The sequence below is a fragment of the Manis pentadactyla genome, chromosome 13 (genome assembly GCF_030020395.1).
Source record: "Manis pentadactyla isolate mManPen7 chromosome 13, mManPen7.hap1, whole genome shotgun sequence".
Lineage (NCBI taxonomy): Eukaryota > Metazoa > Chordata > Mammalia > Pholidota > Manidae > Manis > Manis pentadactyla.
The window spans coordinates 65,432,169-65,459,533 of NC_080031.1; the positions used below are offsets into that span (position 1 = coordinate 65,432,169).

The following is a 27,365-nucleotide window of genomic DNA, read 5'->3' on the forward strand; positions in this document are numbered from 1 at the left end:
TCACAGTAACAGGAGTGGGGTAGTGTCAAGTGAGAGTACTACAGGAAGTTGCAGCATCCTACTTTTTTGACTTGGAGCAGGTTAATCCTTTGCTCCTTAGTTTCCTCATCTGTATGATTGGGATAAGGAGTAAGTAGTAGTTTTCTGAATCTCAGGAACAATTAAGAAACAGACCTTTTTCTAGCCTGATTTACTTGTCTCATTTAATAGATGAATTTTTACCCAGTTTAGCAATTTGAAGAAATAGGAAGTATACAGAAATGCAAGTATGATAGACTAATTTTTTCCTACTACTTCCTTAGTGGAGATCGGTGGGGAATTTTACGATACATTTGGACTTTATGTATTTACTGTTGGCTTTTTCCATAGTTTGTTCACAGATGGATTGAAATTTAGGAAATTCATATAGGTTAAACAAAATCTGTAGGGGTGTTTTAACTTCCATATTTTTTAGTTTTCAAACATAAAATAATAAATGGTAATCTGCTTAAGGAGTTTTATTTGTAATAGGATAATTAATTGATAAAACAAAAACCATCATCCCATATATTACTTGGCCATTTGTGTCCTAACTTTGCTGTGGTAGAAGCAAGTTGACAGTAACACCCTGGTTTTAATATGACAGCTGTAAAACTTTGTGTTAGATACTGCTTTAATTTTCAAGGGAAGAACTGGAATGATGAAACCCGTAGAATTGGTCTTAAGTCTAGGAAGCAGGTCCTAAGAAATTTAAATTGCCATGACACTTCCTTCCCATACTTTCAAAGGATGTTTGGTAGAGCAGGATATCATCTGGAGTTGTTTATTTAACCTAGGGGATTAGACTAGGTAATCTTCTGGTGTGCCCAGATTCAAGGAAGTAAACACGGAATGAAAGATAAGGCACTTAAAATATGCTGCTGAGTCTTTTTTCCTCACACAGTGTATATTCTTTCATTTGTCCAGATGTTGTCACTTCTGGTATGCCTTGAGTTAGAGATCTTCAGTTTTATATCATCAGTGTAGATGTATTTCATGTACAGAGAGTGAGAATGAACCCCAGGTGTCAGTTAGGTGATGGGACCCTGTCTAACTGAAGTTCCCAGTTTTTTTCAGGGATCCAAGGACATTTCCTAATCAGAATTTTTTTTGACTTTTTTCCCCTTCTACGTCTGTGATAAGGGTATTGTGTTTTGACTGCTACATTTGAGTATTTTTTAAAAATTAACATTTTTGATACACAAAAATTAGTTTGGAAAAATACAAAATACAGATGAACACCAAGAAGAAAAAAGTCACCTAGTTTCATAAATAAGAGCTCTGAAGATTTTCTGTTCATATCCAGATTATAGAAAAAATAGGTCCATGATAAATATTGATATGTAACCTTTTTTTCATGAAACACTATTTTGTGAGCATCTTTACATGTCACTAAATGTACTGTACCATCATTTAACACATTTTAAAGATGGGTCAGTAACCTTTATTGGCCACTTAGTTTGCTGTGACCAAGACTGTGGGCTTTAGTGATTGTATCTGTTCTATTTCTCAGATGCCACAGAGGACCATGGTTATTATCTTCTTTTGCTGACAATACCAGATTTCTTCCCCACCTCTGTTAACTTAATAGTTAAATGTTAACCACTGGATAAAGTAATTACAATTTTGCCAATTTATTGATGCCACCACCAGCAGATGAGTGTCCATTTCCTGTTTGAATTTAATTTTAATTTTTTGAGATTCATTCTAGTTCTTGATCATTTTTGTTGTTATGCTCATGTTGCTAACATAAGGGAAGTAAAAACGTCAAAATGTGGGTCATAAGCTTAGGTTTCTGCTGATATTTTTGGAGCATATTAAATGTCCTTAGCTGATCTCTTTATTTGGTCCTTTTTTAATTCTAATTTTTTGTCTTCACTGCATTTGGATTTGTTTTATTTTGTAGTTTTTGTAGTTGAAATTACTTATCCTCATTAAGTGGGATAAAGAAAGAACCAAAGTATTACAAACAGCAATTAAATGTAAAGGAATGAAGATACCATGTATCCTTGACTTGAGTTTCCAACCTAAGTATTTCTTTTAATCATGGAATAGCATGATTACTACTTTTTTTATATTGAGATACATACAATATAATTGTACAATGTAATTGCACAGATCTTAGTGTACAGCCCGATGAGTTTTGATATAGCCACGTAACTACCACCCAGATAAAGATGTCAAACATTCTCACTGATTCTTTCCCCCTACACCTACTGTACCCATCCCTCTACCCACCTCTCCGTGGATTTGGATTTATTCATCATAGATAGAATTTCAGCACTGTTTCCTCTCTAAGAGGCCTTAGAGCATATGATCTAACCAACTTATTGTGTAGATACAGAAATTGAGACCTAGAGAGATTAAGATACTTGTGTAAGATGCAGGACAGAAAGAGCTAACATTTATTTTGTGCTGCTGTTTGCCTGGCACTATCTAGAGAACTTATAGATGCTGTCTTTTTTGTTTTGTTTTTTCTGTTTTCTTTGTGGGGTTATATATCCTTTTTTATTTTTTATTAAGGTATCATTGATACACAATCTTATGAAGGATTCACATGAGCAACATTGTGGTTACTACATTCACTCACATTATCAAGTCCCTCCCAAACCACTGCGGTCACTGTACAGACACTGTCTTTTAAGCCTTGTAGTAACGCTGTTTGATGAGTGAGGAAGCGAGCTCAGAGAGGTTAAGTATTTTGCTCAGATAATTTAGCAAATACACGACAGGCCTAGAATAGATCCGCACTTTGTTTCTAGCATTGCCAGAGGGGTTTTATGTGTATCACTTCATTTAATCTTTATATCATTGCTGTTCTGCAGTCATTATTCCCGTTTACCTGACTGAAGCAGGCTCACAGAGCACTGCATCTCTCCTTGGGACTTAAGTTTTACATAGGACAGAAATCTAACATGGGACGACAGAAGAAGGTGCTACTTTTGGAACTGGCAGTAGATGTGTGCTTCACAGTGATAGTTCAGCTCCTGGGGAGGAGTTTTGGATTTGTCAGGATGGTGCAGTGATAAAGCAGCTGTGTGAAATACCAACTGTGGGCTTCACCTACTAAGAAGGAAAGGATAAAGATGAATTACTGAGAGACTCTTCAAACTTAAAAAGTGGTTTTCTTACTTCACGCCTTAATAATTTTAAAAGTAATCAAAATCTTTAAATAAGTCTTTGGTACTCCTGACAGAAATGTTTTCATTTTTTATTCAGCACACATTTGTGGAACAAGTACTATGTGCCAGGCCTTGACCCAGATGCTGGGAATAGAGATATGGGAGGCTCAGTCCCTGTTATCAAGTTGCTTACAGTTTAGTGGGGAAGACAGAAAACAAACATTACATCAGTATTGTGATACTTTATATATAAACACATTCCATGGTACAGCGCAGTGAGTGCTATGAGAGCAGTATCCACATGGTGCTTTGGAGAAAGAGAGTACCTAAGGCAGGCCAGAGGTTTTGTGAAGTTTTGAAAGACATCCCAGGGGACTTGGGGATGCAGTGAAATCTGAGCGAGTGTTGGGAGGTAAGTAGGTGTTAGCTTCTACAAGGATAATGGTGTTGTCCTGAATGGCAAAATGGAGAGGGTGTTGCATGAATGGCAAATTGTTCACCTAACAAGAGCTGTGTGCGTGTGTGTGTGTGTGTGTGTGTGTGTGTGTGTGTGTGTGTGTGTATGTGCGCATGGTGAGGGGAGGGTTAGGTTTTTAGGTAATGAGGAGTCTCAAGAATGACATGATCAGTCTGGCTATTCCCTTACTCCTTGAAGGAAAAAAGGAGTAGAGATAAGAACACTGTAAGGAAATGGTGAGCAGTGAGGTGGCCCCTGAACTGAGGTCTAGGCAGCGGGAAAGGACAGAAGGTGTGAGATTAGGGAAATAGAGTCAGGATGACTCTGCTTCCGAGCCTGGGTGACTGGGAAGTGAGCATTGCTCTTAAAAGAGATTGAGGGGGAATCAGAAATAGACTCAGAAACATTGAAAATAGACTGGTAGCTGCCATTGGGGAAGGGGCTGGAGGGGTGGGTGAAATGGGTGAAATCATGAAATTAGTCACAGAGATGGAAGTACAGCACAGGGACTGTAACCGATAGCATTGTACCCTTTGCGTGGTGACACGGTAATACACTTAAACCATGGTGAGCATTTCATGATATGTGTAATTGTCAAATCATCATGTTGTACACCTAAAACCAATATAATATTGTATACCAACTATATTTCAATAAAAAAGAATCTCTCAAAAAAAAAAAATCCCCAAATGTCAAAGAAGTTGTCTAGCAAATGATGCTGTTCTTACTCCTAATTGCCATTTTCACCAGTATAATGCTACTCATTTTTCAAATTTTTAATTACAGAAGTCAAAATGGAGTTATTCACCTTATTAAAAAAAAATCAAAATGTTTCATAAAAGCCAAGTACCCTTTGACTACCAGTCGTGTCAAAGGCAAGCTCTCACCCTGCCGAATATGTACCTCATTATAAGCCTGATGGATGTTACACAAAAAAGAATGAGCAAGATCTGTATGCTTTAACACAAAAGTTCAAGACATGTTACTGAGGAATGAAATTTACCAAATATATATTAATGACACTATTCATGTAAAATATTAAAATACACTCCAGACATTAAAAAAAAAGAGAGAGATTGAGGGGGGAAGGAACCAGTTTGGACGACCCTGCTCAGGGTTAGTCACAAGTGAGTGGTATTTGTTGGACTTCCAGAAGTCAGCTGGCAATTTGGAGAACTCTGAAATTCTGATGAGAGACTGATTGGAGGTACAGTTTCAGGAGCTTGTGTGATCATGGGTGATATTTGGGGATAGAGAGAGAAAAAAGAGTGGCAAAGTCAGAGAAATGGAAAATATCTACATATCAGGACTAGACAGAAAAAGGAAAACCCACAGTGGAGATGATCAGTAATAGCCAGAGAGGTCCAGCAAGAACGGAGTCATGGAACAAGGAGATACCGGAAGGAATGCTATACACTTTTGGTGTGATAAGGCCTCAAAAGTGCCCATTGACTTTGGTGCCTGGGAGATTATTGTTCGCTGTGAGGAGTGCCTAGTGCCAGTCAAGGGCAGTGGGGTCAAAACCACTGATCATTATCAAGGAAGGAATAGAAAGAAAGAGATGGCTTTAGCTTAGTTGTACAAGAATGTTGGCTGTGAAAAGTAGGAGACATTCTTAAAGGTCTATTTAAAATAGATGCTTTCTTGTTAAATGACAAAACATTGGGTAGGGAACCAGACTGTGCCTCTAAGATAGTGCACTAAAAAAATGCTCACTTCACCCCTTAACTTAGTAGCCTCTAGGATAAAGACAAATCCTTAGTAGGACCGAATAGGATGACCATCTAAGTTAGCATCCAAACAGGGATATTTCTGAGTGTGAAATGAGGAAGCTTTATTAATAATTATGCTGGGACAGCTGGCATAAATGGAAATTGTCCTGGGCAAACTGGGACATAGTGGACATCCTACCTGACAGTTCTCCCTGCATGAGCTCTGGCTCCTGTCTGTCTCTCCAGCTGTCTCTCACACCGCACTTGGTCTAGCCCCCTATTCTCTAACGGTGAAGTCATTTATTCAGTCCCTTTTACATGCTCCCTCTTAGTATGGCAGGACCTTTGCATATGTGGTTTCCTTTGTCTGGACTTGGCTCATTGGGTTAACTCCTCACCCTTCAGATTCCCACAGCATTCATTGCTTGGGGAACTCTTCCCTCTCAGTTTTCTAATACGAGCGGGGGGGGAAATCCCTAGCCTATGAGTGTGCAGCAGCATGTACGTGCGCACATAATTTAAGGACTCAAGAAGAGTTCTCCAAGGCTTCTCATGACAAAGATTACCTTCAACTATTTTCACTGCTCTTTGGTATTTATCTGTATACGTAAATGCCATATTCGCCTTTGTGCTGTGGAAGATGAAGAATTGAGTTTTTCATTGTATTTTCCATAGCACATCTCGCCCCTTTCCCAATAGTCATACATTGTATTTTAGTTTAGATCAGTTTAGATCAGTTTTTGGTATTTAAAATATTAATTCAGTGTGTTTTGCTACAAATGCTTCTATAACACCAATTAGCTCATATTATAATTGGAGGTTGTGTTGATTTACATATGGCTCCTCCTGGTGAAGGGAAGCCAAAATACCAAGAGTAGAGTTCAGGGGGAAAACCCTCAGCTCCACTTTCAACTCTTGTTTCAAGAAAATTAAAAGTTCCTGTTGGCATGTTTCCCTCCCCCAGAGAGGCAGCAGGTGTTCTGTTCAGAGCTTTACTTTATCTCTGTTGTATCAATTCCTGTAAGCCAGAACGGCCACTCTGGCCTCGTGCGTGTTCAAGCGCTCTTGAGGCAGAGCTAGTCGCATGAAGAGGACTGCCTGAGTGGTCCAGGTCATCTCCCGAGGTATTAATTACTTACATTATTGCTGATGCTCTGATTACAAAGATGAGTAGGTTTGAGTGGTTTGTTCCAACCTTATTTTTCCCATCTGCTGTTATTTTTAATGTATGCAGAATGTAAGACTTTTCAGGAACACATCTATTGTATCAAATACTATGGTATATGAACATAGACCAGCAGAACTCAGTGGTGCACTATGATTCGTTTTCTTCCCTTTACCACCTTTTGATTGCCTATGAAAATAATGTTTTTTCCCACTTAGTTTTGTCTAATTTTATAGAAATACTTGATGTCAGTTGTTAAAACATTAAGTCGTTTGGAGTCAGGAGGTTTTCTGTTTTATCCTATTAAGGAATATGGTTTGGAGCCTTACGCTCTTCTTTACTTGAATTGCATAAGCAATGATAGTTTGATACAGGATTTTAGTTGTAAAAAAGTATTTCCTCAGGATTTGAAGTCGTGTTCTGTAGTTTCCTACCTTTCGTTGTTACTAAGAAGCACTAACACATGAAAAATTAAAAAACTTGTAGGATCTTTTGGTCCAGTTCTGAAGTTCGAAAAGGATGTTCCTTGTGGGTCTGTCTCCATCTGGTGGGAATTTTTCAGTCTGGAAATTTGTGTTCTCCAGTTCTTGGAGAATTTCTTATATTGTTTTCTTGATGATTTTTTCCCTCTTTTATTAATTTCTGAGACTCCTATTATTGACATGTTGGGACTCTTAAATCGATTCTTCAATTTTCTTTTCTGTAGTAGATGTTCTTGATTTTACCTTCTGATTTTTGCCATCATTTAAAATTTCTAATAGCTTCTTTTTAGTTTTATTTTCCTGGAGTTTCTTTATAGCATCCTGAGCTTATTTAAATTTTATGGGTTCAATAGCTTCTCATCTTTTCAGAAGTCTTTATTTTCCTTCATAGTTCTTGTTTGTTACAAATTAATTTCTTTTTCTATTTGTCTAGGTCTTTGTATCTGTCAGTGCCGGAAATCAAACTTTTAGATATTTTGAGCAGAAAAGAAAACTATGGGAAGTAGATGCTTAGAAATAAATTATTAGACGGGCTAGAGGAGCAGGAACAATGGCCTAGAACATTGTAGAACTGATATTTGGGAGTTTTTATGTCTGAGGCCACCACTGAAACCACTGAATTTAAAAAAAAAAACATTGTATAGCTACAAATCACGACCAGGAAGCTGCAACTTCTGGTGTTGAATGCAGCTGCCTTGTGACACCAAGCAAACCAGAGAATGGATACTGACACACTATTTCCTAAATACTTGGCAGACCAGACAGAATTCACAAACCAATATCCCTTATGAATATAGGTACAAAAATTCCCAACAAAATACTAGCAAACCACACCTACCAACATGTGCAGAATACACGACCACCAACTGGGATTTGTCCTGGAAATGCAGAAGTGGTTCAGTCTATAAAGTCAACAATGTAATACACCATTATTAATAGAATAAAGGACAAAAACCATATCTGATAATTTCAGTAGATGCAGAACAAACATTTGACACAGTATACCACTCTTTGTTGATAAAAACATACAAACATGGGATAAGAGGGAATTTCTAAACCTGATAAAGGGTATCTATGGAAAACCTATGGCTAACATCATAGTTAATCATAAAGACTGCTTTTTCCCTAAGTAGAGGAGCAAAACAAGGATGCCCACTACATTCAGCATTGTGCTGGAGGTTCTAGCCAGGGCAGTTAGGTAGGAAAAAGAAATAACGGGCATTCAGAATGGAAGAGAAACTATTTGCAGATGACCTGATTTCTTAGGAAGTCTAAGGACTATAGAAAAATGAAAAACTCATTTCAGAGCTAATTAACAAGTTTAGCAAGGATACAAGAGCAATATACAAAACTCAGTTGTATTTCTATATGCTAGCAATAAACAATCTACAAATGAAATTAAGAAAACTTCATTTGCTGTAGCATCAAAGAGAATGAACTACTTAGCAATAAATTAAACAGAAGCATAAGACTTGTGTAATGATATCTACAAAACATTGTTGAAAGAAATTAAGACCTAAGTAAGTGGAAAGATACTCCAAGTTCATGAATTGGAAGACTTAATGTTGTTAACTGTCAATTCTTCCAAATGGACCTACAGATTCAGTGCAATCTCTATCAAAATCGTAGCTGCCTTTCTTGCAGAAATTGACAAGCTGAGCATAAAATTAATATGGAAATGCCTGGTACTCAGAATAGCCAAAACAATCTTGCCAGTGAACAAAATCGGAGGATTTACTTCCTGATTTCAAAGCTTAATATAAGCTGTAGTAATGTGTGTAGTATTGAGCTAAGGACAGAAACACTTAAGATTGGCAACCTTGCTTGTCAGCAGAAAAATTTCTGACGGAGGTCCAGGGAGGTGGCTCCATGGTACTTCCTTCTTTTATATGCTTATGGATGCCTTGAGGTACTGAATTTGTATATAGAATCCTAGCTGCAGTTGATTCTGGGAAATGGGGTTTCTAGCTTTGTAGTTTAGGAAAGCACAACAAGAAGGGTGGAGGGAACATTGGGTGAGTTAATCCACAGTGAGAGTTTTTCCTAGACGTCTGATGACTAGTGTGTGTCCCCTTATATTCAGAAGAGGGGCTCTAAAAATCTGATGAGAAGTTCTGTGCATGAGTGGGGCTTGTTGACCAAGCTTCATTGTAGGTGAAATGGCAGGATCATTTCATTGGGAACACCAAATGTCAGTATCTTCGTCTACTCTCTTGGGCTTTGCCTGCTCAGTAAACTGTAAGCTGAGGGAAGTTGAGAGGGGATATCGTCATCTACAAAAAGTCCACTGAATTCCCTTACTTGTTCCATATGGCACTGCTTCCTTCAGATGTGCCAGGGGACTGTCAGGTCTAAGATTCTGCTTTCCTGTCCTTGGAGAGTAAACCTTTCATTTTTTGCCTTGGTCGATGAAGGTCCATGTGCCCAGGGGCATGGAGTTAGGGTAGGGCTCTGCTTTATTTCTTAAATAGATGTTCGCCCAGTCCTACTTCAGAGTACCAGGGTGTTTCTTGCTGTCAACAGTATCTGCAGTATAAATTAGATTACTTGTTAGATAAGTCCCAAATGATTTCACTCATCTGTGCAGTACAATAACAAAGCAAAAACTGAAGGAACAGAACAGCAGCACTCTCACAGAACCCAAGAATGGACTAACAGTTACCAAACGGAAAGGGACTGGGGAAGGTGAGTGGGAAGGGAGGCATAAGGGGTTTAAGAGGCATTTATAATTAGCACACATAATGGGGGTGGGGCACGGGGAAGGCAGTATAACACAGAGATGACAAGTGGTGACTCTATAGCATCTTACTGTGCTGATGGACAGTGACTGCAATGGGGTGTGTGGTGGGAGACTTGATAATGGGGGGAATCTAGTAACCACAGTGTTGCTCATGTGATTGTATATTAATGATACTATAATAAAATTAATAAATTAGGGTACTTGTCAGATAACCCTGTGTCTGGCTTAGGACTCAGCGCTCTTAGGTTGGCTAAGCTCATTTTCACTCATCCATCTGCTTTCAGCTTCCAAATTTTTGTGATTTCCTCTTCAATTTTTTTCACTACAAATTTGTGCCATTTTTTAGTTGGATTTCCAGAAGGGGTAATCGTGGAGTTGTGTTTAATGTACCATTTTTGTACCAAGAAGTTACATCATTGACTGGTAGCACTATGTACTTTATTTTTTTTAGAATTTGTCAAGAAAGTTGCTGACAAGTTTGATTTTTTTTGTTATTTAAGAAAATGTTGTATGACTGATTTGATTCCTTTATTAGAGTGGGATCTCTTTGTGGACAGGGGTAATGTATGATTTTGCTTTGTATTATTACCAGCACATTTTCCTTTCTAGCATTCTCTAGGCTTCCCCAAGATAATTATTGACTTAGTGATTACTGTTTTTGTAGGAGGCTGTCTTCCTGTAAAATTGGGTTGCATATAACTCATAGAGGAGCAGTGATGTAGATCATGATACTAATAATTGTATGTAGGTAAAATCTAGGTTTGAAAAGTAGTTTTCTGATGTGGAAAATGGCTGTTGGTTTTCATTATAGGCATAAAATCAACCTCTTTCTGATCACACTGTATAAAATGTCCATCCTTCCCTTCCCTAACTCCTTATTCTGATTTGTTTTTCTTTGAAGCACTGATTACCCCTGTGATACATGTATCTGTACTGTGTGCCTATAACCACTAGAATGTACCTTCCAGAAGAGCAGGGACTTAGTATGTTTTGTTCACCACTGGTTTCTAAACACCCAGATGGGTGGCCTGGAACACATAATAAACCATGGTTGGTTGTTTTTTTTTCCAATAAGTTTTTTTATTAGGATTTAAGCTGTAGTGTCTACTACTGACCCCTGTGCCTATTTATGTGGGAATTTATTTTGTTCAAGCAAATGGTTCTCTGGTCCAGTTTCAGTTTTACTTAGTATTTTTCCTTAATTTTAGTTTGATTTCAGATAGGGTTTGTCTGGTTCTAATTGGCTTGTTGCTAATTTATTGATTGCTCAGTTTATTGAATGAGTAGCAGAATTTTATTTCCACCAGAAATTATCCTTGGGGCTTTTGAGTTTCAACAGAAGCATCCTAGTCTTTTTCTTTTTTTGATGTTCTGTTGGGTGGTTTTTTTTTTTTTGGTATCATTAATCTACAATTACATGAGGAACATTATGTTTACTCGGTTCCCTCCTTCACCAAATCCCCCCCACAACCCCCATTACAGTCACTGTCTATCAACGTTGTAAGATGCTGTAGAATTACAACTTGTCTTCTCTGTGTTGCACAGCCCTCCCCATGCCTCCCCCCACATTATACATGCTAATCAAAATGCCCCCTTTCTTTTTCCCCACCCTTATCCCTCCCTTCCCACCTATCCTCCCCAGTCCCTTTCCCTTTGTTAACTGTTAGTCCATTCTTGGGTTCTGTGATTCTGCTGCTGTTTTGTTCCTCCAGTATTTTCTTTGTTCTTATACTCCACATATGAGTGAAGTCATTTGGTACTTGTCTCTCTCTGCCTGGCTTATTTCACTGAGCATAATACCCTCTAGCTCCATCCATGTTGTTGCAAATGGTAGGATTTGTTTTCTTCTTACGGCTGAATAATATTCCATTGTGTATATGTACCACATATTTATCCATTCATCCACTGATGGACACTTAGGTTGCTTCCATTTCTTGACTATTGTAAATAGTGCTGCGATAAACATAGGGGTGCATCTGTCTTTTTCAAACTGGGCTGCTGTATTCTTAGGGTAAATTCCTAGAAGTGGGATTCCTGGGTCAAATGGTATTTCTATTTTGAGCTTTTTGAAGAACCTCCATACTGCTTTCCACAATGGTTGAACTGATTTACATTCCCACCAGCAGTGTAGGAGGGTTCCCCTTTCTCCACATCCTTGCCAACATTTGTTGTTGTTTGTCTTTTCGATGGTGGCGATCCTTACTAGTGTGAGGTGATATCTCATTGTGGTTTTAATTTGCATTTCTCTGATGACTAGTGATGTGGAACATCTTTTCATGTGTCTGTTGGCCATCTGAATTTCTTCTTTGGAGAACTGTCTGTTCAGCTCCTCTGCCCATTTTTTAATTGGATTGTTCGCTTTTTGTTTGTTGAGGTGCATGAGCCTGTTATATATTTTGGATGTCAAACCTTTATTGGATCTGTCATTTATGAATATACTCTCCCATACTGTAGGATGCTGTTTTGTTCTATTGATGGTGTCCTTTGCTGTACAGAAGCTTTTCAGCTTAATATAGTCCCACTTGCTCATTTTTGCTTTTGTTTCCCTTGCCCGGGGAGATATGTTCATGAAGAAGTTGCTCATGTTTATGTCCAAGAGATTTTTGCCTATGTTTTTTTCTAAGAGTTTTATGGTTTCATGACTTACATTCAGGTCTTTGATCCATTTCGAATTTACTTGTGTGTGTGGGGTTAGATAATGATCCAGTTTCATTCTCTTAACATGTAGCTGTCCAGTTTTGCCAGCACCAGCTGTTGAAGAGGCTGTCATTTCCCCATTATATGTCCATGGCTCCTTTATCATATATTAATTGGCCATATATGTTTGGGTTAATGTTTGGAGTCTCTATTCTGTTCAACTGGTCTGTGGCTCTGTTCTTGTGCCAGTACCAAATTGTCTTGATTACTGTGGCTTTGTAGTAGAGCTTGAAGTTGGGGAGCGAGATCCCCCCCACTTTATTCTTCCTTCTCAGGATTGCTTTGGCTATTCGGGGTCTTTGGTGGTTCCATATGAATTTTAGAATTATTTGTTCCAGTTCGTTGAAGAATGCTGTTGGTAATTTGATCGGGTTTTCATTGAGTCTGTAGATTGCTTTAGGCAGGATGGCCATTTTGACGATATTAATTCTTCCTAGCCAGGAGCATGGAGTGAGTTTACATTTGTTAGTGTCCTCATCCTAGTCTTTTTGTTTGTGCCAGAAGAGACTCTTGTTAATGAAAATTGTGATCACATGACTTTCTGGAGCTTTTTGTGTCTTATATATTTATTTGAAATGAAGACAAGTTCATTTAATTTTCCTCAGCAGAAATACTGTGGATCACTGAACTCTTTCTCCCTTTGGAAGAGAAGATACTTTGAGGACAGTATCAAAGCTGATGAATGAATGTTGGAACAAGTGCATATTTAATATGCAGTCCTGAGCCTATTATTTTAAAATGGTTTAGTTTCAGGACAGCAGGTTTTTGTTTGGGTGTATTAACCTTTATCTTAAATTCAAAATAAAGTTTATTTATTCCTCTCAAAGTCAGGACCATGGCTATAAAATAAAGAACATGTTGATTCTGAACTCTAGGTATGAAGAGAGCCTCAGAAACTGGATTATTTGATAGTCTCTTGAATAAATTGCTCTAGTGTTGAGTGTTCAGCTGCCTCTAGACAGCTGTTCAGACGTGCCTTATGGTATGTTCAGACAGAGCTTGGATAGCCGGGCCGGATTGGCCTGGTGCTCCAAGTAGAGTGGGTCTGTTTTGAGGGGTTTAAAAATGCTTGTGGATATGGCTAGAAGCAACAATTTTATATAGAATGATTTCTGTTACATTATCTGATTACAGGTGAAAAATGAAATGGCTTTTCCCTTTTATCCCCTGTAGTTAATTTGTTTTTCTAAGTAAGAAGGGTACTGAAGTGAAATGTCAGTGATGAGTGCTGGGTTAAGAAAGGTAGCTGGACAGCGGCGGAGAAAGGGCTTCCCTGGGCTGCCATCTGCCTTGGTAGTCTCGTTTCCATCTAGCGATCGCTGTATATACATTAGGGGAAGTTCTCACTTTGTGTTTGTCTACTCTTCTGTAGGATGGACCTGATAATCTACAACAGCATTTCAAAATCTCTCAGAAATAATCTAAGCAACCTAACAGTTGCATAGTAATTTCTACAGGATATTATGAGTGAAATTTAAAATTGGCTTTGGAAGTGGTCTGTTTTCAATTTCCTTAAGCTGTTGTTTTGTCTGAAATATTAAGGTAGTAATAAAAAAATCCAGATACTTGTATTTCTATTTTTTATCTTTAGAAACATGAATGTTTCTTGTCTAGTTCACTTGTTCAGATTTGTAGCTTTTAAAGTATATTCTTGAGTCTATCACTGTTACATGTTGGATGAATTTTTCCTTAAGAGCACATACCTCCAACAGATTTAATACATTTTGCAAGCATTTAATCGAACACAAATTCTTGCCCTTGTCTACTGTTGTATATATACAGTATAGTAAATTGCTGGTAAATTTCATGGAAATGACATCAAATATCCAGAAACTAACTTTATGTTTTTATCTGTGTGTGTAATTATTCTACCTGGAGACCACCTACAGTTTGGGTCTCTTATTTTGCATTGCTTACCGACTGTTTTTATCTGTATTTCTGTGTATGAAAATCAAAGAACTAGGATGAAAGTACTTGGAAAAAACTCGTGAAAACTATGGCACTTGTCATAGAAGTAACCAAACCCAAGCGTGTGTATAGATCCTGTCCTGAAAATGAATGAGCACAGATTCTTTGTTCACAGGTACTTTGTGGGTGATTTAGAGAAACTGATTCAGATTTCTTTCATGGTTGTACTACTGGACAAACTAGACAGACAAGACATTGCGTTCCCCCAGGCCCTTGTGATTTAAACTGATCAACAGAGTGTTAACAGAAGGGCAATAGTTTACCAATTCTTAACTAATTAAAACTGTTCTATGATGAATATATTCTAAGTATTTGTCTCTCTACGTTTACTCGATTTCTGTTCACATTAATTTTTTTTTTTTTTTTTACAATATTTTGACTATATTCCTTATGCTATACATTACATCCCGGTTACTTATTTATTTAACAATTGGAAGTGTGTTTATATATATATATATATATATATATATATATATTTTTTGTGAGGGCATCTCTCATATTTATTGATCAAATAGTTGTTAACAACAATAAATTTCTGTATAGGGGGGTCAATACTCAATGCACAATCATTAATCCACCCCAAGCCTAATTTTTATCAGTCTCCAATCTTCTGATGCATAACGAACAAATTCTTACATGGAGTACAAATTCTTACATAGTGAATAAGTTACATGGTGAACAGTGCAAGGGCAGTCATCACAGAAGCTTTCGGTTTTGTTCATGCATTATGAACTATAAACAGTCAGTTCAAATATGAATATTCATTTGATTTTTAAACTTGATTTATATGTGGATACCACATTTCTCTATTATTATTTTTTTTAATAAAATGCTGAAGTGGTAGGTAGATACGAGATAAAGGTAGAAAACAGAGTTTAGTGTTGTAAGAGAGCAAATGTAGATGATCAGGATCAGGTGTGTGCCTGTAGACTATTGTTCACATTAATTTTTGCTTCCTGTTTAAGTGGTCCATCTGATTTTTCAGTGATACAGGTATACTGTGTTTTCTGATTCACTTTCAAGCAGTTATAATCATGCACTTACCGGGGCTTGAGTGAGTTTCTGTGTGTTACGTATATGTGGTGTGACTTTATTTAAAATGTTCTGTATGATTATTACCTAATAAGGATGTATTTCCCCTAGGGGCTTGAGCATGCATTTTCCAGCGATTCTGTAATTGGTGCATTTTCTAATCTCTGCTTCCTCACTGGTGGGCTCGTCTGCAGTTGAGTTCATTTCGGCAAATGAAGGACACTTGGAGTGGGAGGCAAATAGAAAGGGCAGTGCAGACCTGACCTAGGCAGAGTCCAAGCAGACAGTGAGTCCCAGATCCAAGTAGTTATGCAGAAGCCAGGGTTGAAGTGATGATCCTAAAGCAAGTCAAGGTTAAAGAGGTGGTAGGTTGGAAAACCAAGATGATGAAAGCAGTGGATGAAGTACAGGGGCATTGCTGGTAGTAGGAGGTGGTCAGAAGTAACAGAAAAAGTGCAAGTAACCAGTTACTTTCATGTTAGTCCTACAGGCCTCAGGAGATTGTAGGGGCGGGTCCCAGATAGTTAATGGTACTAGGTTCTGTTAAGGAAGTATATCCACCCTCTTATCACTTGAAGCTGTGTTTGTTAAAATTGAATTACTGCTACAGAACGTTAACGGGAGTAAGTAAATGTATATTTTTCCAGTTGATTTTTTTAATTTTCATATATTTCATTAGACCTGGTTGCTTGTTATGACTGGTGAAATTCAAGCTTACTTGAAATGAAAATGCATTTATTGAGAGGAAATCCTTAGAATGGAGTGTCAACTTTTTTTTCTGGCTTCAATTAGAGTATTGGTTCTTCTGTGAACATCTACAGCGCAAGTGGGTGTGTTTTCTGACTTAAATTGGGCAGTATGCATATTTGTATCACTAGATTTTCATGCTGAATGTAAGTGAAAACAAAAAGGTCCCCTTATCTGAAGATAGGGATAACTTAGGTCAGTAGCACTGAATAAATCCAGTTAGGAGATACAGTCAGAAAAATGGCCACCAACCGGTTAGTGATAGCTTCTGGTAACGTTGGAATCCTGTCTAAGTTCCCTTTGTTCTGAGGCATCTTGAGATGTTACTTTGTGCTTAGGTAATGGCTATAGTCAGTTCATGTGTTTATGTTTTAGGATTAATTGTGCAGATTTCTGCTTTTTCCTAGATCATATTTAATGAATGAGAAATAGTAATACAGCTAGAAAACTATGACAAGATTACTCACAAGATGTTAACATGCTATATAGGCCCTCATGTATCCTTGGTATTGGCAGCTCACATGGCATATAAAGGTGATTGATTCGTGGCTTCTTAACAAATGGAGACTTTTTTCATGATCCAACCATCCTGGGAAAACTGGCAGGGTGCTATGAAGGGCATCTATCTAGGAAGGTATGAGTTTTAGAGATAATACAAGTGTCGCAGTTACTTTTTTCTTCTAGAAAAAGTGTTTTTCATAGCATTAAAAATGCAGGGTGGTGTCTTTGGGGGACGTTATTGGGAAGTTTCTTTTAATGGTTACCAAAACAGTCATTACAGGTTGTTTATATAGCAGAAGATACAGGGAAAATAAGTCATGGCCCTTACCTTCAGAGAGTTCTCAGTTTCTAGAGATAGCTGAATACATCCACAAATACGGATTTGTATGGTAAGTGTGAGACAAGTATGTGCAAGGTGCAGAGGTAGTATTCATCTCTCCGTTTTTCCCCCTGTTGAGCCAAGGCACATAGGCTAGTGTGTATTTGCAACCTTACGTACATTTCCAACTTCTGATTTATATCTGCTTAATTTGTTCAGTAATGTGAAAATTTTAACTTTAAGAAGGAATTTATAATGGAAGAGTATATTTTTTACAAAATAACAGTGGGCATGAGTGACTAAGACTGTGATACCAAATTTCAACTGGCACCATTGGGTGGCTCAGGGTGCCACAAATTAATAGCATATCCAGTTCATCTCCTTTAGTTCGCCACTCCTTGTCTTACTTAGTCTTGATTTTGGTTGCAGAAATCACCATATTCTAGTCATTTAGGTGCACTGTCTTAATATTGGGCTTCTGTGTTTCCCATACTCTACCAGAAGTTACACAGTATCTCTCACTGGTGGTAAAACATTCTGAAATTGAAAGGTGCATAATTATTATCCATTAAATCTAGAAAGTCAGGTACACAGGATGTGCAGTAGCCTGTAAAATTGGGATTTTAAAATTCAGTATCTTTCTCGGTGGGTTTGTTGGTGTCTAGAAAACACAGGTTTGCTCCTCTGTGGCGCCACATTGAGAGGGCAGCACATTATGTCGAATACTTAAATCTTAAGACTGTGATACAGAGGTTTTTGTAATTTAAGTAATCTTGAGTCTGTGGCTTTTGTAAATATTCTGTAATGCTCTACAAAACTGATTTTATTTTAAAATCATACGTATTTTGATACGTATTGCTGCCTTGCTCTGGCCTCATACAGTGGGATAAATTAGTAGCTCCCCCACAAACACTGATCTGTGGGTTCTGTGGAATCCCCAGCTCTAGGACCCAGAGTTTGTAAGAACTAGACATTTTTGTTGTAAATTAATGACTGTATGGAATATCTTTTTTTCTTTTTTAAACAGTTGAATTTCCACCCCCCGCCGAACAAGGTGTCAGTGAAAGGCTGCCATCTTGTGGTGGTTAAAAATAAAGGATTTAAGAAAAATTTATGAGCTATGATTGCTGAGATTTTTTGAATATAGTTTATGATACCAAGATGAGTAAGAAATGAAATAAATATTCTCTTTAAATAACATTTGTTCTCTTTTAGATAGTTTTTTCCTTCATTTTAATTTAATATTTCAAGATTATTTTTACATTTCTATTAAGATTTCTCTTTTCGTCCACCCTTAACCTAAATCAGTAGTAAAAATACTCTTCTACATTAGCAGTTTTAATTAAGAACAGGTACTGAGAATTTTGATAGTAAGATTTTTCTGGTATCATTAATGATAACAATTGCATGTAAAATTTTTTTTTCATATACAATATAATTGATAAAATACATCCAAAGAAACTTTAATTTCATGATGTATAACTGCATTTAATAAAAAGTGGTGTTGGAAGATACAGAAGCAACTTAAGTGTTCATCAACAGATGAATGGATGCAGAAGATGTGGTACGCGCACATACAGAATATTATTCAGTCATAAAAGGAAAAGAAATCTGCCATTTGCAACAGCATGGACGTGTCTAGAGTGTATTATGCTCAGTGAAATAATCCAGGCAGAGAAAGACAAATATCAAATGACTTCATTTATTTGTGGAATATAAAAACAAAGCAAAACAGAATGAACAGAACAGTGATAGATTCATAGACACTAAGAAGTGACTGGTGGTTACTATGGGGGAGGCGTTGGGGTGGGAGGGTGGGGAAGGTGAGGGGGATAAAAGGGCACAAAAATTCTCAACCATAATATAAATTGGTCGTGGGGATGGTAGTGCAGCATGGAGAATATAGTCAGTGGTTCTGTAACATCTTCCTATGTTGACAGACAGTAACTGCAGTAGAGGGTGTGAGGATTGAATATATAGGTAATTGTCAAACCACTGTGCTGTATATTTGAAACCAGTATAGATTGCAAAACAACAATACTTCAATGAAAAAATAAAATAATAAAATAAGAAGTGGTATTTGGAAGAAAAGGAAACCTCAATTCGAACCTCATTTTTGGGTAGTTAATATATAAACTGAAATCATTTTTCTTTAAAATACCGGGGAGGTGCTTTTTTGCAGTTAGAGATATCTTAAAATCACCTCTTCTGTAAGAAACAATTTGCAAGGTTGGGGTCGGTGCTTATGTAGTATCAAAGGAGTTTCTGTGGCATATCAGATAGTTAGGAAATTACTTTTTAAAGTAATTTTTCATTTTCATTCAGTCTTTGTATCATGGTTTATGTCTCCTGTACATCTTGGTTTTTAATGTTCATTGTACTTTAATAAATTTCTGTTTCTTCTAAAGTATCTTCCCTCACTGAAACACATAGTGCCTTTTCATAGACAAGGAGGACGTGTGTTCTCACTCGAGAACCAGGGGTCTGCTTACGTGGGTCCTGTGCACTTCTCCGACCTGGAGTGATTAGCAGTCCTGGAAGGGGAATCGTTGAAAGTTCTTAGCCTCCAGAATCTCTGCACGGAATGCGCCTGAATTGCTCCTCTAACTGTGGTAGATTACGGCAGCCTTTGTTTACACTCCTCAGTTTTGTTTCCTCCTCAAGCAGGGAGGAGAAGGCCTCAGAACACGGCTAAGTTGATGACTAGCACTTGTTCAAATGTCTTACAGTTACGCTAAGAAAGAATCTGATCTTACTGGAGCCCAGCTGAAGCTTCGAGAATATGAAGCAGCTCTGAATTCTAAAGACGCAGCTCTAGCCACCGCTCTTGGGGACAAAAAAATCTTAGAGGGAGATTTGGAGGATCTGAAGGATCAGATGGCCCAGGTGAGGTGAGCTCTGCTCTTGAGCCATTCTTGGCAGGTTAGTTGTCTGGATTGATTGTTGATTTTTAAATGTAGGTCGTATTTTTTTTAATGTGTTAACTTAATTTTTGGGGCGGCTCGCCTGAAGGTCAGTCTTGAGACAGCCAACAGGCAGAGCACCTGCACCCCCATCATCGTGTCTGGACGAGCAGATCTGTTGCTGCTTTTCTTCCTCTCCGTTGTGCTTGTGCCCTCATTCTGTGCCTGCTGTGAAAGCTGCCTCAGTATTGTAGCAAAGAGAAGGTGTAGAGCTGCTCTGCACACAGGGAAAACCAAAATGGCAGATAAAAGATAAAAGCTACCTCTTGGTTGAGTTTTGAAATACAAGTCTTAGGTCTCAGTTCAGTCCCTGATGTCGATGACGGGATGCGAGGTGCTCTGGCCAGGCACTCCGCGTAGGACCAGGAGTTGGGCAGACCTTTCTGCGATAAAAGTTGTAATAAATGACTCTCATACACTGTTAAATACATAAAAATTATCATGTAGGTGGCCGTTGCACAACAAAGGTTTGAACTGTGTGGTCCACTTCTATGTGGATTTTTTTTTTCACTAATCATATTGGAAAAATTTTTTTGAGATTTGGGACAATTTGTAAAAAAAAAACATTTTCCTTAGCTTACTATATTGTAAGACTACCATATGATATGTAAAGCACAAAATACGTATTGATTGACTGTTACCAGTAAGGTCAACAGTTATAGGGTACTCAGTAGTTAAGTTTTTGGGGAGTCAAGCAGATTTTCGACTTGGTGTTGCGGGGGTGCCCCTACCACCTGTGTTGTTCATGGGTCAACTGCACTTGATTCAATTCGTAGGTATCTATTACTAAATGATTAATTACTAAGTGACTGCTGTGTAATTCTCATCAATTCTTTTTCCTGATTAGCTGGAAGCCTCCTTAGCTGCTGCCAAAAAACAGTTAGCAGATGAAACTTTGCTTAAAGTGGACTTGGAGAACCACTGTCAGAGCCTTAGTGAGGACCTGGAGTTCCGTAAAAACATGTATGAGGAGGTAACTATATATGATTTTGCCTTTTTAAGGAACGGAGGGATCCCAAACAGCTTTGTTAACAAGTATATGTTTCAGAAGTGGGAGAAATACTGTTGGTGAATTGTTTGAGGTACTGCTGTGTAAAGGCTGCACATAAGTTCTCAAGCTGTTAGGGAAACAGACTTTACCTCCTCTGACTTACAAAGCCTTGGTCACAGCAGTTAATTACTGTCAACTTGTTTAGGAATTTGTATTTTTTATTTATTGCTGCCTAACACATTACTCCAAAATATATCAACTTGAAACCACAGACATGTATTATCTCATAGTTTCTGAAGGTTAGGAATGTGCAAGCCATGCAGCTGGAATGGTACGTTCCCAAGGTCTCTGTTCAGGCTGCAGTCAGGCTTCCCTGGGCTGGAGGGACGGCCTCTGAGCTTGTTCACAGACTCATGGGCCGTTGGTCGGCATGGGCTTCTCCACAGGGCTGCTCAAGTAGGGCTTCCCCCAGAGTGAGTGACAGAGCAGGACAGAAGCCTCGTTACCTTCCTTACCCTGCCCCCAGAAGTGGTATTCGTCCCTCTGTCCTGCAGTCCATGATGCAGTGTGGAGGGGCTTACACAGGCTGTGAAGACAGAACTCAGCAACCCCGGGCCATCTTGAAGGCTGGCTGTCCACAGCATTTATGGTTGTTTCTTATAGTTTTAAACATCATTTACAAGCCTTAAATGACTTCTGTGGTCAGCCTTAGGGTTGAAGGCAGCAACTGTTGCCAGGAAAGAAGTTAAAATTGAAGAAATAGGAATTTATATTTCCTAAAAGTTGACCAGCGTTGGAATTAACCTGGAGGGGAGAACATGCAGTTAAATACTTAATGTGTTTAAAAGTAATGAATTTTGAAAACAGCAACTAACAATGATTTAAAAATAGACATTTATTGTAGAAATTCAATTAACTTTCTTAGTTGGAGAAAAAATAAGAGAAATCTGAGTCTTTTTGTAACAATACAGTACTAAAACAAAAAGGTGTTGACAAAGTGCCCTCACTGGACAGGCAGTCAGACTTTGGGCAATTCTTAAGTCTGTTTTTTATTTAAAAATGAAGGACCAGTACCTGCTGTCTTTTCATGGCGTGGTGAGGACCAAAGTGGAGTAGCATGCATGTAGGTTTCTTATAAACTAGGTAAAAAAGGTTATCATATACTTGTTAACTACAGTTTTGCTTTATAAATGGAGATATTTTTGTACTATCAACTTAGCTTATTTTTTGTTCTGTTAAAGTTGTCTGTGAACTATTAGTCCTTAGTTTTGATGCTGTGTGGATTCCACAAGGATTCTTTAAAACAGGATTAGGGTTTATTTTTTCTTTGCAAGTCACTGATTTCATGTATATATAAAATAATACATGAAAAATGGCATCAAGTAAAAAGTAACACTTTTAGAGGACTTGGATTGCATCTTTGAATTTTTGGTTTGTGCCTTTTTGAGAATGAATTTCAAATACTCTTTTTTTTTCATGGGTGATATAATTCTATTCAATAAATATACTAAATGTATTACTAGGAACAGTTAGGGGGGGTAAGAAAGAAGGGAAAAAACAGGAACAGGAAGGGGGAGGGAGGTAGACAAAGGACAAAATTATCAGTAGGTGCTCAGTATTGAACTAAACCTTTCACTTGTGTGTTTTTATGATTTAAGTATCATTCACTTCATTAAATAGATATGAACCCACGGGGGTTAATTGCAGAACTGGAGTTTGAACCCTTGTTTTCTGATTCTGTCAAGTGCATTTTCCTCTGCAATGAATTCTTATAAAAGATGAGGAATGCATTTAAAAATGCCTGTAGGAAGATGATACAGAAACAAGAACGTCACTGGGTTTTATCCCCCCCTTGTGGCCTCTTTAATTATTGCCGTTAAAGACAGCTTTGGTATTTTCAGAACTGTAAGAACGGGAATTTCATTCTTGAACTTGTGTTCCTGACTATTTCTAGTTTTGGATAGTTCCTTAAAAACACCCAGGGAAGGATTATGTCTACTATTTCTACTCTTTAATGGTGAACTGTCATATTTACTTGAAATGTAAAGTAATATTGTTAATAAAATTCCATCTCAATTGATGTTGATACCTTAGCACTAGCTGTTAAAACATCATGTAAATAAGCTTTCTCTGCCTTTAGCTTTTTAGTATGTTTAAGAAAATAGTTTTATTATGCGTAAGACTTCTAGCTGAAGTTGTCCTGACTGATAAGTCTTGACTTTACGTATGGATTTTTTTTTTTTACAGAGGTGTCCTTAAGCATCATCATCACAACAATTTAGAAAAATGATTACTATTCAGTGTACATACCATGCATGATTGCACAGTAGTTTAGGATGTCGTCCAGGCTATTCTTTGTCTTTAGAGAAATAATAAACATAAAATTCCTGGGTTTTGAGGTACTACCACCTCTGTCATTAGTTACATCTCAAAGCTCTTCTCATGTGAAAACAAAGGTAAGAAAGTGTCTGTTCGCATGCCTGCCTAGGACAGACACAAGGGCTGTAAAATTTCAGGTGGCCCTGATGACGCTCAGACTTGTAGCAATGCAGCCATGGCAAGTAACTTGGTTTTATGTTATTTTGTTCCTCCAGGAGATAAATGAAACCAGGAGGAGGCGTGAAACACGCCTGGTAGAGGTGGATTCTGGGAGTCAGATCGAGTATGAGTACAATCTGGCTCAAGCCCTTCGTGAGATGAGAGAGCAACACGATGCCCAAGTGAAGCTGTACAAGGAGGAGCTGGAGCAGACTTACCACGCCAAAGTGAGCGGTCTCTTCTGGGGACTGGCTTCAACACTTAAGACTTTATTTAATAGTCACCCTCAAGAACATGACTTGATGTTTGGTTTGTTCAGGTTTTCTGAAATGAATTCCCCTAGTTCCATGAATATGGAAAACATTTTTTTTTAAGCAGTTTTAAATGTTACTAGGAATTATTCAAAGAAAGTAGTGTTTTTCCATTTTTTCAGAGGTAGGGGTTTATCTTCTTGTTTTTTATCCCATTGATGATTTATGTCCTGTCATAGTAGGTAAATGAAGCCATCTGAAAATATTTTTCTTCCCATAACAACTATTAATCATTCTGGCCTGCAAGATCCATTTAATCAGTAAATGCATGTTGGACTGCATCTGGTTCTGACTTCCATGTCTTCATTGATGTAGATTATGATGATTTCTTTGGCCTTTTTTTGAACAAAGGCCAATTGGAAAGTGTCTGATGTTGCTTCCTCTGCCACTATTTACTATTTATTTAAAAAATATTATAGAAATTTCCTACTTGTTTTAGCAGACAATGCAAAAAATCCATAGACTGACCAATGAGTACAGGCTTTGCTAGTAAATGATTTTACCCCAGTGTGTTAAGTGTTGCATGATTTGATTAACAGGAGTTATTAGTGGAAGACTTGGAAAATTAAGGTCATAGAGGTTTTGAAAATAATTTCCACTGCATGGGCTCAGACTGTTCGTGTTGCTTTTAACCCATTTTATGAAGTACTAGTTGGCAGATGAATGGGAGAGCTCTTTCAAACCTTATATTCCGTTATCCAGCACTTACTCAGTGCTAGGCATTGTGCTGGGCAGTGAAGGAGCTACAGTAAGGATTGGTTGGTCCCACAGACTGTGGCCTCAGGGAGCCAGGGAAGAGATGACATGCATAAAGATGTGCCAGAAACACATGCAGAACAGAATGTTAGGGGCATTGGCAGGAACAGAATATTGTTTCTACCTGTGAAGCGGTTTTTTGCTTCAGAAAGCATGTATTTCTATCTGGTTTGAAGTAATCTGTAAATTAGTACTTTCTGCCTATTGCTTTATATCCTCTATTAGATAAGATTTCTGTTAGAGTCTATATGTTAGGTTAGGGATATGTGATGTTTGTTTTCCACAGTTAAATTACTGCTGGCCACACCTTAGTAGTGGCATTATCTGAGACATTAGAGAGAAAATGGATGGAACACTGAAGTAACAAGCTTTGGGTAAAGATCTAGGTGTACCAGCATTGTTAAAGCTCATATGCTGGGAACTGAGTTGAAAAGTCAGACTTAGAAGGTAATTCATACGGCAGCAAACTTCATGATGCTTTTCCTGTTTCATCAGCCAAGTTACCAGCAGGGCTTAGGTTTGCAGTGAAATGCCTCGAGATGAATCATCCTTCCTCATTTGTTTGTTCTAAGTCACTGGATAAGACTGACTATACTCTGCTGCTGCTTTTAGCTCGAGAATGCCAGACTGTCATCGGAAATGAATACTTCCACTGTCAACAGTGCCAGGGAAGAACTGATGGAAAGCCGCATGAGAATTGAGAGCCTTTCATCTCGGCTTTCTAATCTACAGAAAGAGGTGAGTAAGCATCTTCCCCGAAGAAGAATCAAAGTTGAACCACCATAGTAGGCCACCCACTTTGTTCTGTCTCATGTCGCTTTTCAGGGAGGATGGTATTGTCCTGCACTCCCAATTTTAGTGCTCCCGATTTTTTCATCTTGCATTGCATGAACATCCTCTGTGAGTAGAGACTATTATTCCTGAATTAGTGATTTCCCAGACCTAAGGCAGTTCCCTTGAGGAAGCAGGCTACTGGTTTTTTCTCCGGGCTTACCCAGTCCTAGCTTTTCTGATAGTCCCACAGCCTCATCTCCACACAATGTCTTCCCAACACACTTAAAATTACATTTCAAAACCATAATGAAGAAAAACATGCAAAAATTCTTTGTGGGTGGTAAATGCTTTGTGTTTCTAGACAAATTCTCTCAGTGCTTGAAAATCTTAGTAATTAAGATCTTGGGAAGCAGCATTAATTTGCCTATTTGTTAAGAATTTAGGGACTCACTCATTTGTTGGTACAACTGAGTGACAGAGGACCTCTTTGCTGGTTGTGTGACCAGTGCCTGTCGTACATGATGGTGCAGGCATGGACACCACTTGAAATTTGATTCAGTCTAAGGATGATGCAGACACAAAGTACATACACAACCACATAAGTACTCAGGATGCTGTGATAATCTGCTCCCCTTAGTGACCTAGGAAGTAACTTCAGCTTCTGTTTTCCTTAAGGGAAGAAAATGTGTTTGGCACTTTCCACATAGAAATGAACCTTATTCTTGCTTAAGCTTTTCTTCATTTTTATTTTGTCTTTTTATTATTATATTTGTAGTAAATTCTTTTTCTATTGTAAAACTGAAGCCATTATAGGAATTTAGAAAACAAAGCTGACGAATTACATGAAACAGGCTAATGTAAAATAAAAACCAATTTAAATAGAAGCTTTTACGTTGCCTGTCACATGTCCTTTATTCCTGATAACAAAAATTTTAAATTTATTTTAGGCCTATGTGTCCTGAGAGTATTTTGGAGTTTCATGTACCAGTAGTGCTAGAAGGATGTTTGAGTTCACTCTGTCCAACCACAGACTTGGGCGAGTGTAATGACTTGTCCAGAGACTGCAGGCTGATAAATGGGTTTCTCTCCTAGTTCCCAGTTTTTCCCCTTACACCTCACTCTCTTCAGAGATTTTCTTTAGGCATTTCACAGATAATCTTTTTTCCATTGCACCATCCTAACAGGTAGCTTTCCCCAAATAGGCTCCTCTGTTCTTACTCTGAGTTGACATTTAATACTTTTCTCCATTTAGTAAATCATGTTCTGTTTACCCCCTGCTGCACAGTTTTGCATTTTCCTGCACCCTTTTTTGTCAGCTGTTGACTCCACTCAACTGTGTTAGGTGTAGGTGTTTTACAGAGGTGGAGACTGAGACCTGCTTGGGGTCAGCAGTGGACTGTGAAACGAGGTGGCCATGTTTTCTGATTCAGGCTCAGGGCTGGTTCCCTGTTTGTCTGTTAATTTATGTTCCCATTTTTACAAGTTTTTTGGTTAACTTCATGTTAGTGTTTTTAAACAATGTTTGGCAGAGCCCTGGAGGTTCCTAGGAAACTCCTTAGGAAATAGAGAAGCACCTCCTTCCAACAGAGTAGTTTTAAGTTCTCTGTCTAGGTTGGCAGGGAGTAGGGACCTTTTCCTCTATTCATTACTGGTATTTGTTCATTATCAGCTTTTATGATAAGTAACCTATCTTGTGGAATATCATCATTAGTTGATAAATGTTAATTTTAGATCATCAAAAAGAAAAAAAGCTCTCTTTCTTGATACTTTTCTCTTGTGTGTCTTAAAGGTCTTTTTTATTGAGTCACATCAGTTTCATCATGCTGCCTGTTGGGCCATAGAATTTCCTTTCAGTTACGTGACCCATGGTGGTGAAGTACTTCTTAAATTTTATTTCAAATTGACATAGCCTTTAAAATGCTGACTTTAGATAATATTTAAAAATAAAGTATACAGTTGACCCTTGAACAACATGGGTGTGAACTGCGTGGAGGCCCACTTACACATGGATGTTTTTTCAATAAATAAATTTCTTGGAGATTTGTGATAGTTTGAAAAATATCCTCTAGCTT

The 27,365-nt window shown here is 38.0% G+C and overlaps 1 protein-coding gene across 3 annotated transcripts in view; it reads left to right on the forward strand.

The window, feature by feature from the left end:
- The window catches only part of LOC118921428 (lamin-B1), a 53,740-nt gene that overhangs the window by 6,887 nt on the left and 19,488 nt on the right, over positions 1-27,365 (forward strand). For all 3 annotated transcript variants that reach the window (XM_057490697.1, XM_057490696.1, XM_057490695.1), the window contains exons 3-6: positions 19,690-19,846; positions 20,771-20,896; positions 23,509-23,679; positions 25,132-25,257. In XM_057490697.1, coding sequence (XP_057346680.1) covers positions 19,690-19,846; positions 20,771-20,896; positions 23,509-23,679; positions 25,132-25,257 — 580 coding nt within the window. The remainder of the gene's footprint in view (positions 1-19,689; positions 19,847-20,770; positions 20,897-23,508; positions 23,680-25,131; positions 25,258-27,365) is intronic.